At 49.4% G+C, this 10,150-nt stretch overlaps 5 protein-coding genes across 5 annotated transcripts; 3 read left to right on the top strand and 2 right to left on the bottom strand.

Annotated features, from left to right (window-relative positions):
* Positions 1-423: 423 nt before the first annotated feature.
* DEU56DRAFT_816185 (cyclin-like protein) lies at positions 424-1,771 on the top strand. Its single transcript, XM_041353824.1, has 4 exons — positions 424-683; positions 742-935; positions 990-1,182; positions 1,233-1,771. Exons 1-4 carry the CDS (start codon positions 495-497, stop codon positions 1,746-1,748), a joined length of 1,092 nt encoding a protein of 363 aa, XP_041206101.1. The 5' UTR covers positions 424-494; the 3' UTR covers positions 1,749-1,771.
* On the bottom strand, positions 1,772-2,921 carry DEU56DRAFT_816189 (uncharacterized protein). Its single transcript, XM_041353825.1, has 3 exons — positions 2,551-2,921; positions 2,429-2,497; positions 1,772-2,378 (listed from the first exon to the last, which is right to left on the bottom strand). The coding sequence occupies exons 1-3, from the start codon at positions 2,894-2,896 to the stop codon at positions 2,230-2,232; spliced, it is 564 nt and encodes a 187-aa protein (XP_041206102.1). The 5' UTR covers positions 2,897-2,921; the 3' UTR covers positions 1,772-2,229.
* A 231-nt stretch (positions 2,922-3,152) lies between these two features.
* Positions 3,153-6,558, top strand: DEU56DRAFT_816192 (uncharacterized protein). The gene is made up of 4 exons (XM_041353826.1): positions 3,153-4,004; positions 4,057-4,663; positions 4,721-4,734; positions 4,785-6,558. Exons 1-4 carry the CDS (start codon positions 3,459-3,461, stop codon positions 6,324-6,326), a joined length of 2,709 nt encoding a protein of 902 aa, XP_041206103.1. The 5' UTR covers positions 3,153-3,458; the 3' UTR covers positions 6,327-6,558.
* Positions 6,537-8,794, top strand: DEU56DRAFT_982179 (uncharacterized protein). Its single transcript, XM_041359881.1, has 2 exons — positions 6,537-6,852; positions 6,905-8,794. Exons 1-2 carry the CDS (start codon positions 6,632-6,634, stop codon positions 8,682-8,684), a joined length of 2,001 nt encoding a protein of 666 aa, XP_041206104.1. The 5' UTR covers positions 6,537-6,631; the 3' UTR covers positions 8,685-8,794.
* On the bottom strand, positions 8,795-10,087 carry DEU56DRAFT_890329 (GTP-binding protein ypt5). The gene is made up of 5 exons (XM_041356279.1): positions 9,918-10,087; positions 9,775-9,815; positions 9,586-9,723; positions 9,149-9,536; positions 8,795-9,099 (listed from the first exon to the last, which is right to left on the bottom strand). Exons 1-5 carry the CDS (start codon positions 9,976-9,978, stop codon positions 8,957-8,959), a joined length of 771 nt encoding a protein of 256 aa, XP_041206105.1. The 5' UTR covers positions 9,979-10,087; the 3' UTR covers positions 8,795-8,956.
* Between the last annotated feature and the right edge of the window lie 63 nt (positions 10,088-10,150).

Genomic DNA, 10,150 nt, shown 5'->3' on the forward strand with positions numbered 1-10,150 from the left:
CATTGGGCATTAAGAATAGAAGAAGGAATGATTCGTACCTAGTTGGGGTTGATGCATTGACAATTGCAAGAGCGCTGGTCGGAAGGTTGACCATTTCAAAGATCTTGGGAAGAAACAAAGTGCCTAGATAGTGATAAGTGGCTCCTAAGGAGCGCCAAATGGAGGCGAAGAAACAATGGAACGGCTAAGACACGCACTGTCAGGTAGCTAGTAGGCTACTGTCAGAACCTTTGGAGGACCGGGACGAAAAACGTGAGATCGTTGCGCATGCACGCACGGGTTTTATGAACGTGCAACAATATTAATATCGCATTTTCCGTCCCGCAACGCTCATAGCTGACTAGACAGGTAGACGATGCTAGATTCCAAGTGATAGATGTAGTTGGCAAGTGACCAAACCATAGTCGAATAACAAACAACAACGTTGTGCAGACCCCAGCTCATGAGTCAACTAACCTACAAACAAGTCGCATCATTAATAGTCGACCTGACGCATGGCGGCTGATAATGCAGCCAAGGTAATCGACCCACAGACTAACTCCTCGACTACGAGGAAACCATTGTACGAGGGAAGTACGCAGTACAAAAGCTGGAGATACTCCCCAGAACAGCTGGAACAAGTTCGCACTTCCCTCAATGCTGCTGCGGTAGCGGTCATACGCAACACTTTCGAGGCAGATGAGGTGCGAAACCAAATCTTCGTCGCTTCACTGCCTATTGAATTGGATTAATTTGTCGTAGCCTGGATCGTCCTCGGACGTGTTGTTCCTTAATGCAAACGAAGAGCAGCTTCTTGTGAAACTTTACATCACCAAGATCCCTCAGCTGTGTGGCCATTTTCGTTTCCCCGAGGAAGTGGAGGCGACCGCTATCAGCTACTTGAAGCGATTCTATCTTAAAAACACTGTGATGGACTGGCATCCAAAGAATGTGATGTGCGTTCGTGTGTTATACTACTGGTGTCCCCAATGACTCGATGCTCTTTGAAGGCTCACCGCACTGTTTCTTGCCACGAAGACCACCAATAACCCAATTTCGTTGGAGTCTTACACTTCTAACATCCCCAAAACGTCGAACTCTGACGTTCTTGACCTCGAGTTCCTGGTGTCCCAGAGTTTGAATTTCGAGTTTGCAGTTTGGCACGCCCATCGCGCTCTCTGGGGCATTTGGCTTGACCTCCAGGTAATCCTGTTTGTAACATCATTTCCGTACTATGACTCACGCAATTACAGAGTCTGCCCGACGTATCCGAGGACCTTCGACCACATGATGTCTACGATATCGCCATCAAACACGTCCGCGCTTCGCGCTTCACTGATGCAGAACTCATTTACACACCCTCACAAATCGCCCTCGCTAGCCTGGCTCTCGCCTCGCCGCTTCTCGCAGAACGATGGGCTGACTCGAAAGCGGTAGCTGGCGCTGCGCAACCACTTTCTGCAACCCTGGACCCTACCCTCGGAGCGATCAAATATATCATCACGCAGATGGGACATCCTCCTGATGTGGAGGCCGTTCGCGAGGTTGATAGACGATTGAAGGTATGCAAGAATCCAGAGAAGGTTCCTGGCAGCAAGGCCTATCTTGCACGGCAAGTAGCTGAACAAAGACGAGCGGAAGAGAAACGCAATAAAAAGGCGGAAGACGTAAGGAGAGCCGTCACGGAAAGCGTCAACCCATTTGGGAGCGAGCTTAATGAAGATGAAAAGGCGAAGCAATTGGCTGAGCTCGATGACGATGATGATTAGGACACAGACGCTTTTAAAGGACAGTTTGAAACGACTAGCATTTTTATATTATCGATGTGACCCTCGAGAGTAAATTAATACAAACGCCATCTCAGATAACAAGTGAATCGGAGAATACGGAGAGGGATGTATGGTTCGCTTTTGGCTACACATTGACCCCCACAGATCATGACCTCAGAAGGCTAACTGGGAGGCTTCGAAAGAGCCGACATAAAAATGTGCGGGGTAACTGCGTCCCCCTGCACTGTTGTGAGATGCAAATGTGTAAATTGTGGCATGCGAGACCGATGAAGATCTGCGTGAGGAAAAGTGAGCAAGATAAATCGATCGAGAAGCTTTGACACTGACCTGAGACAGCCTGTTGGCAAATGCCGCGGATTTGCGGTTATAATGACAATCAAGCCAAATGAAAGCGAAAATGACCTGGGACTTAAAAAGAGCCGTATGCAGTCTGACCATATCGCAAACTGGCGCCGGAATATCATGGCCAATATACGGGTATCTTCTTGCACGTAAAACTACAGATGGAGTGACTACCGTTCAAAAGCCTGGAAAGTATTGAGCCTACAGAAACAATTTTGACAAGCGAATACATACAACATTCGCAATCGAAAGGACACAGCGGTGTGTCTGGGGCCGGGTGAATGTTGAATGTTGGAGGGAGCAAGCGCGCAACATACCTCCTCCGGCATTGGAAATACCTAGTTCATCTTCTTTATATATGTTGAATCCATCGTCAGTTTTTCGTCCTGGCCGAGCGTGATCATCAGTTAAGTTAGGAGGACAAAATAAAACAACTTACTAGGTCCAGATCCCCTCGAATCCTTGAAACGGGCTTCATCCCCTTTGCGGGTCTCGTGGGAAGTCTTTTCACGTTGTGAAGAAGCTAAGGCATCCAACTTTGGACGTTTACTGCTGCTGGAAGATGTAAATGATGGATCTACAACAGTCTCGGGGAGTGGTCGTTTTTTCAGTGTTTTTGAGTCTGCAAACCGATCGATCTCCTTCGTTTCGTCGCTGGTGGGGGGTCTGTCTTTTCTTTTCTTCTTTTTCTCTTTCTTCTCCTTGAGGGATGGAAGGGGAGCAGGTTCTATGGCTTTCGCCTTTCCTTTGGCAGCAAAAATGTCGTCTATTTCTGATGTAGGCATGGAAGATGATCAAGGTTGAGAATCGATATCAAAAAAAAACTGAACTATTAAAATATTGTCACGCACTGTCACGCACGTCACAGATCACATTTGTTCGAATGCCTCCGATTAGATCAATATTGTCTGTTTTCTCGGGCGTGATGGGTGATCATGCGACCGTATCAGCGCGCGAGAGCGTTGGGTGGTTGAAGGATTAAAAATTGAATGAGTGAGCTGGATGAAAGACCTTGTGTCGCTGTCACAAGTATCAGTGGCAAACCTGGCAATTTCCGAGTCCTGATTTGTTGCTTTCTTCGACCGCCAGCGTTAACAAGGTTTAGTACAAGCAAGCCAAGTGGAAGCAGGTGAAACACTGTCTGTACACCTGAACTATGTTGTAAGCCAGCCTTTCCCATTCGCCGTCCTAAATCATCATCCCAACAGGCCACAGTCTGCACAGCAAATCAGACCTCAGCAGACTCATCAACAACAAGGAAACGTTCCTTTCATTCAACCACCTCAAAACTTCGAGACAGCCCAATACTTCACTAGTACTCTTGATCTCAATGCTGCCGCGAAGCAAATGGCAGCCATGAACGCTGCAGGTATGCAAAGGCAAATGGCAAACGTCAACGGCCGCCCATCCGCGTCTGTTGGCGGAGTATCTCCGGGATCATATATCGGCGGAATGTCATCCTCTTATAACCATCCAGGCGGCTTTACTGCAGGGCCACCTCACGATACTACCAGTTCGATGCAATTCAATCCCACAGCTTTGTCAGCTCAATCAAATCCCCAAGGAATCTACCCTACCCAACAGACCACCAATGCACCGTCAAATCCTTCCATGAACCCATCCATGTCTCATCCAAACTTCTCTGCATCCGATGTTATCAAGCACCGACAGCGAACTTTCCTCACAGGATTGTCCCAAGCCCACCTTACCCGCGCTCCCTTGCCGCCGGCTTTAACTGGAGTCCCATACCCACCCAATTATGACCCCACAACTTCGCCATGGAAGTCTTTGGACTGCTCACCAGGTCAGCCAGGTGTTGTCCGCTTGGGCGGCAAGGACATCGATCTCCTAAGGTTATGGCATGTTGTAACTCAACTGGGAGGATTCCAAAAAGTATGTCAATTCATACTCTATCATTTTCGCATGCTGAATCCAGCCATCATAGATCACACAGCAACAAAATGGCTGGTTACAAGTCGCTCACCAATTTGACCTGCCGGAGTACCTTCCTCATCTATCGAACCCTGGCCAGCAACGTCCCGTTGCTCACATTCTGGGCAATTTATACAACGCCATCTTGCTCCCATTCGACGACATGTATCGCCGTAATATGCAGGAGAACAACCGCAAAGCAATGATAGCAGCTGGACGCCAGCCAGGCGTTAACGCTGGAGCTCCCAACGTGAATACGGGGCCCAGTGCACCTCATGCAGCATTACCACCAGGAACAATGGGCGCGAATGCAGCTGGCGGCATGATGGGACAACACACGGTGAACAATCAAAACCCCACCATCAGCCCTGCCTCTCAGTCACTGCCACTGCCACAAAGCCCTCATCTACGCCAATCTTCTGCGCCAATTTTTCAATCGCCCGCCATTCCCTCATCCTCGGACCCTACACCTAATCAGGCTTCATCGCAGCTCAACACTGTAAATTCTGCACCCCAGCTTATGAGGCCACCATTGGATTCATCTGAACCAGAAACCCAAGGGACGAAGAGAAGATTAGAGTCAGAAGAGGCAGAAGGGAAACGAACAAGACAAAAGACAGGTATTTTCCACAAATATTATTTTTGTTGCACAGTGAATCTCAACCGAGCTGCTACAGATCCGCCAGATACCGTGAGTACTGACTGATAGATATCTGTGCCCTCGAATTGAATTTTTTCCAGACCGAGACCAATAATACCACAACGCCACACGGATCCGTCCCAGGAGCTCCCCCCTCGCGTACTCAATTTACGAGGACAAAAGTCGAATACATTCCTTTGTCACGCGAAATTGATTTCACTGGCGGCCGTGATTTCAATGCACTGGAAGAGGATTATGTTCGGTCTCAGCGGCGGCCCATGCGAGATATCAACGAGTGGGGCACGGTTGACATTGAAGCCCTTACAATGTCCATCCGATCGCGACTGAACTCCGAGCTTTCCTACGCTCTAACGACAATGACGTTGTTATCTACGATGCGGGGTCCAACCCCTGGGTCTGGATTTCCTATTTCTCAATGCACGGATTTACTTGAGGAGGTGCTCGACCTACTTGAGGAGGAAGCATTTGGGACTACCCCAGACGTCGCGGATTATCGGCTGGGCAATGGTGCCGAGATAGTACGACATCGGGCGCTCGTAGACCATGTTTTCGAAAAGGAGTCTATGCTCTTTGCAGGGCTAGAAATCCGTGATCCTCAGTACGAAACACGTGGTCCAGGGCATCGCGCAGGCAATGTTGTGCTCACTGTGACCAACCTCATACGAAACCTTTCTGTCACCCCAGACAATATCATCTGTCTGGCAAGACATGAACGCACACTTGATCTTGTGCTACGTGTCTGTGGTATCACCACGTCATCAGACGGAACACCCAAACCAACTTCACCAGCACTTGCCCTGTCAGACGTAATCAACGTTCGAAAAGACGCGCTTCACATTTTTGGTAATCTATCAAATTACATCGCATTCCCGAATCCTAATTCCCCTTCGAACGCAACAACTGTCACTGCGAGCCGCATTCTCGACATCATCACGTCTATCCTCATAGAGCCCTTCGACTCAGTTCCCCCCACGCAATTTCTCAAACAAAGTGGTGTTCCTTTCCCGCACAGCAAACCATCGTCTATTGCCGACCTAGCCCTCGACGTTTTCACCCGCCTCGGTCAGTCGGACTCTAATCGCCAGGTTTTCTCTAGGGTCATGCCCCAATCTCTTATTTGGCGACTATTGGAGTCCCTCGTTCATCGTCTACCAGTATCAGACCTCGACTTTGCTTTCCTCGGCCGGGATCCATGGCTATCTTATTTGGAAAAGACAATTATGGCGATTTACACGATCGCATTCTTTTCTCCGCCGGAGTTAAAGAAGAAGATCAAAGCAGATCGCCCTCTGTGTTTCTCGCAGGTTATGATTCGTCTAGTACAACGTTTTGTGACAATGGGTGGTAGCCCGGAGGTGCGCCAGTGGCACCTCGCCGTTGCACGAAGAGCGGTGGAAGCCATGAAAGTTGTGGACGAAGAGGATGATGCTTTTGACACCTCACAGTCTACTCAAACCACGCTGGCATTCGGCATGGGCTTTATTGATGGTAATGATCCCGGTATTGAAAAGGGGATAGGGTTGCTTGCTGGCCGCCGGGACGCTGCATGGGAATTGTTGATGCGAGATCTGGATCCTGTAATGTTTTCGGAGCTGGAGAGTTTGATGAGGGTTGAATGTTAGTTGTCAGGTTCGCGGGATGGTATTGTTGGTTTAACGTCTTGTATACTAACTCCTAGCTTTACATTTTGCTGTCCATACTATATGTAACTCCGGATATCCATGTCAACTGTCGCTCGAAGCCTTGTTGTCTAGACATTTAATTATTATTATTGACGTTCTGACTAGCTAGTACTTATCTCGTTTAGGCTGTGTAACCTTTCCCGAGTACTTCGCGTATTAGCAGCTTAGTGGCTTAATCTCACATTGTCTTCCACCGTCACTCTACATTTCAGAAGAAGAGAGAGAGAAATTGGCCTCACCATTACATGCCGTCCTACACGGCGCCTCCGCCAAATTACTCTCCAGAATGCCCCCAGGATCCAACTGGGGCGGTGGATGAGCCGATCTCTGGCCTTCAGATCTTCATCATCCCAGCAGCGGACACGTTGACCTTTCAGAAGGGCTATCTAGGTGCTGAAGGAGAGCGCGCCGCTATCGAGGGAGAGATCCATGTTAAGGGTGCCCAGCCAGGCCAATGGAAATATGTGTTAGTGTGGTTGCTTCTCATCTATCCCGAGGAACTCACCGTGGCAAAATAGCACTATGGCTCTTCGCGTCGTCGAGTCTGCGTTTGGCCAGGAAATTGAGCTGGGATCATCAGAAATAAACCTAGCCTCGTTCACGGGGACGTCTGACTCGATGTCATCCTCGACGTCATTCGCAATACCCCTGACATCTGATGCACCCCAGTGCATTCATACACCTCATTCGTCGCTGGAATACGCACTCACGGCGACTTTCCATCCTACAAGTCCGTCTGAGCCAGTCATGTCAAAAAGGATTGTCGTGCATACGCGGCGTTACACTTCGCATTCTCATGCTGTAGATACGCTTCCAGAAACCCACGTTCTGGAAAGTCCCTCCCGTGTCGAAGTCCAAGTTCCTCGCACGATATTCCGTGCCGGAGAATCCATCCCAGTCTACGTTACTGTGCCTCCACCGACCAGGGAGCTTATGCTGCGCGAAGGACTTAGACTCCGAAACGTGAAAACCGAGATTGTTCGCATCGTGAGTATGAAAGGGCCCGATGATGGCGGTGATTTTGAACCTGGTACGCCTTATGGTCAACCCATAGTAGACTTGCCACCTCAGGTCGGGCCTTCATCGGTGACACCCACTCCGCCCGCGGAGAAACCTCCGATCACTTCTCCTGGATCGGCCTATAGTACAGTAACTTCACGCTCAGGTGCATCCTGCAGATTTCACTCCTCTCGACCTGTGCGGCTCCGTCTCATCCTGCATCAAGCTTCGCCATCTGCGTCACCAGTAGATTATCAGACGAGTTTGCCCGAGGGTGACTACAGCAGTCTTGACAACGATTTGCAATGCATTTCCACCACTCAATCAACCCTCCTACATTCAGTCTCTTTCCTTTTGAACGTCCACATTTCATTCGTGGACACGACCAGTAGGACGGAACGGCTCATGACTGTCCCTATCCCATTAACTATCATTCCACCCCCAGCGCCGCTGCCTGAAGTCGAAGAATGGGTTGACGCTGCATATCAGAAAAAACATGACCGTCCACCTTTGAGGACAGTTCGTCAAGAAGATCCAGAACCATCTATTCCCTTATATCAGGAAGGAGAAGCGGGTCCGAGTTATACTCAGAGCGGTGCCCCTCCCCCTTTTGAAGACCGCGATATACCACCTCCACCATTCTTCCATTCTATGCCTTCTACGTCCAATGCCCCTCCAAGCTTCCAGGAATCCGAGTCTGAAATATTTATTTCCTCAGACACAACGGACCAGGAGGAACCTGCAACCACAGGACTCAGCATCATCGGCGAGGGAATTATGTTTGGATTCGCTGCATCAGAGCAGTTTGATGGACATTCAGATACGATGCACCGCTCATCAACTCCACCTCCTTCGGTAGAGATGGCAGAGCGAGATACAGATGTGACAGGATTTGCTGACATCGGAGCGCCTGTCCCAGTCTTTGAGGCCCTGAATATCGTCGTAGATGATCGTGCCCCCCGCTCTGGAGGTGAACCCCCTCCTCCTCCACCTGCAATGGATGATCCGTCAGATCCTCCTCCTTCAATAGATTCCGACTTCAGGTCGCCCACGGTCCGGGTCCCTGTGCAATCCCACTCACCTCCCCTTGCTCATCAGTCGTACAGTCAAGCTCCCGCGACTCGTGATTCTCTACACCCTCCCAGTGACATCTTAGATCATTCCTCCTCACATGGGCATGCGCCACCGCCTTATCTTGTTCCTGGTAGTGATCCTGACCAGGAGGAACATGTGACACGACCACCTCCGTATATGGATCTGGTCCCCTCTTCGTCGTATTTGAACAGCTCGATTCACTAAATGGACTTCATTACCATTCCAATTTGTGTACCTCTTAGAACTTACTGTTACCTCAAATGTGCTCTGCTGCAACTGTATTTATAAGTTAGTATCGAACTGTACCGAGTCCAATGTTTGTGTTGCAGATGAATTATAAAAGCAAATTACATATGAACGACCAAGGCAACGGTAAATGATAAAGACAGGACGTATGGGGGGAATAAGAGGTGTGCTAATAGAAGCGAGGGTAGCGAGGTTGAAGTGTGCAGTCCGAATAGTCCATAGTGGCACACTTAACAGTTGCAACCGTCTTTCTTGGACTGTTGCTCCTCGAGATTCACCTCCTCTCTGGGCCCTCCCGCTCGTCCGCCTACACCGCCAGATCGACCTGCGCCGCGTGTGGATGCCAGAATGTGTTCGATAGGTATTTTCTTCGCTGAATTTAATCTTGAGCGGAAGTTCCGTGTTGAGAGCAGTGGACGTACCTATTTCTGTAAATATCTCGACAATACCCTCGCCAGTCTTGGCACTGGTTTCAAAAAACAGCAAGCCGGCCTCAGTAGCGTAAGCCTGAGCCTCCTCGCGTGGCACCTGTCGCAAACTCTGTGGCTCGCCACCACTAGGGCTAGGACTCTCCCCAGGCGTAGCTGTAGCATCATCCGCTTCATCTTCAGACTCTGATGACGGAGTGGACCCAGATGACGAAGGAGAAGTTTGTACGAGATCCACTTTGTTACCAGCCAGTGCGATAACGATGTTGGGGTTCGCCTGTCTTTGAAGCTCCTTCACCCATGACTTCGCCTTCTCTAAACTCGTTGCTTTCGTCACGTCGTAAACGACCACTGCAGCTTGAGCATTACGGTAATACATTGGCTACATCCACGAATCAGAGCAGGTCGGTAAAGCAGTGCTCAGGACCTACAGCGAGAGAATGGAAACGTTCCTGGCCAGCAGTATCCCAAATCTCATAACGCAGGACGCGGTCTTCGAGGCGGCATTTCTGAGTCAAGAATGCTGCGCCGATAGTGGGTTCCTTGTTTGCTTGGAATTCGTTGGAGACCTGGAAAACGGTTCAGTGGTGGCAAATACTTACATGAAAATATACACTCACAAAACGGAGGACTACTGAAGATTTGCCAACAGCAGCCTCACCTGTAGATGTGTATTAGTTCTCATTCGTTGGCAGGTGTAAGAAACTAGTTTGATAGGAAGTGCGAATCGATGGTACTGTTAGTGGTAGCTGAGAAAGCTTACCGAGAAGAACCAGCTTGACCTGAACAGACCTGTCCACGGAGCCTGAAGCAGCGTCAGTCATTACTATCGTTTCGACGTTGTAAAGGAAATATAGACACTGCAACTTTGAAGGAAGGAAGCAGGCGGCAGAGTTAACTCAGCGCTGCGTATCCCGGCTTTGTTTACGTCTGTATTCAAATCTCACAATCTGTCAGCCCATGAGGAACGTGCAATACATTGAACACAATACTACA

Source organism: Suillus clintonianus (assembly GCF_016758775.1).
Source record: "Suillus clintonianus strain FC179 chromosome Unknown DEU56scaffold_61, whole genome shotgun sequence".
Taxonomy (NCBI): Eukaryota; Fungi; Basidiomycota; class Agaricomycetes; order Boletales; family Suillaceae; genus Suillus; species Suillus clintonianus.

Excerpts from the sequence above, each read along its gene's own strand:
- DEU56DRAFT_816192 (XM_041353826.1), top strand. The coding sequence starts at position 3,459 with ATGGCAGCCATGAACGCTGCAGGTATGCAAAGGCAAATGGCAAACGTC. Across the intron at positions 4,005-4,056 it reads AACTGGGAGGATTCCAAAAA|ATCACACAGCAACAAAATGG; the intron begins GTATGTCAATTC and ends CAGCCATCATAG.
- DEU56DRAFT_816189 (XM_041353825.1), bottom strand. The coding sequence starts at position 2,896 with ATGCCTACATCAGAAATAGACGACATTTTTGCTGCCAAAGGAAAGGCG. Across the intron at positions 2,498-2,550 it reads TTCGAGGGGATCTGGACCTA|GACGAAAAACTGACGATGGA; the intron begins GTAAGTTGTTTT and ends ACGCTCGGCCAG. Across the intron at positions 2,379-2,428 it reads TATTTCCAATGCCGGAGGAG|ACACACCGCTGTGTCCTTTC; the intron begins GTATGTTGCGCG and ends ACCCGGCCCCAG.
- DEU56DRAFT_982179 (XM_041359881.1), top strand. The coding sequence starts at position 6,632 with ATGCCGTCCTACACGGCGCCTCCGCCAAATTACTCTCCAGAATGCCCC. Across the intron at positions 6,853-6,904 it reads CCAGGCCAATGGAAATATGT|CACTATGGCTCTTCGCGTCG; the intron begins GTTAGTGTGGTT and ends GTGGCAAAATAG.
- DEU56DRAFT_890329 (XM_041356279.1), bottom strand. The coding sequence starts at position 9,978 with ATGACTGACGCTGCTTCAGGCTCCGTGGACAGGTCTGTTCAGGTCAAG. Across the intron at positions 9,816-9,917 it reads GGTCAAGCTGGTTCTTCTCG|GTGAGGCTGCTGTTGGCAAA; the intron begins GTAAGCTTTCTC and ends ACACATCTACAG. Across the intron at positions 9,724-9,774 it reads CTTCAGTAGTCCTCCGTTTT|GTCTCCAACGAATTCCAAGC; the intron begins GTGAGTGTATAT and ends ACCGTTTTCCAG.
- DEU56DRAFT_816185 (XM_041353824.1), top strand. The coding sequence starts at position 495 with ATGGCGGCTGATAATGCAGCCAAGGTAATCGACCCACAGACTAACTCC. Across the intron at positions 684-741 it reads ACACTTTCGAGGCAGATGAG|CCTGGATCGTCCTCGGACGT; the intron begins GTGCGAAACCAA and ends AATTTGTCGTAG. Across the intron at positions 936-989 it reads TGGCATCCAAAGAATGTGAT|GCTCACCGCACTGTTTCTTG; the intron begins GTGCGTTCGTGT and ends TGCTCTTTGAAG.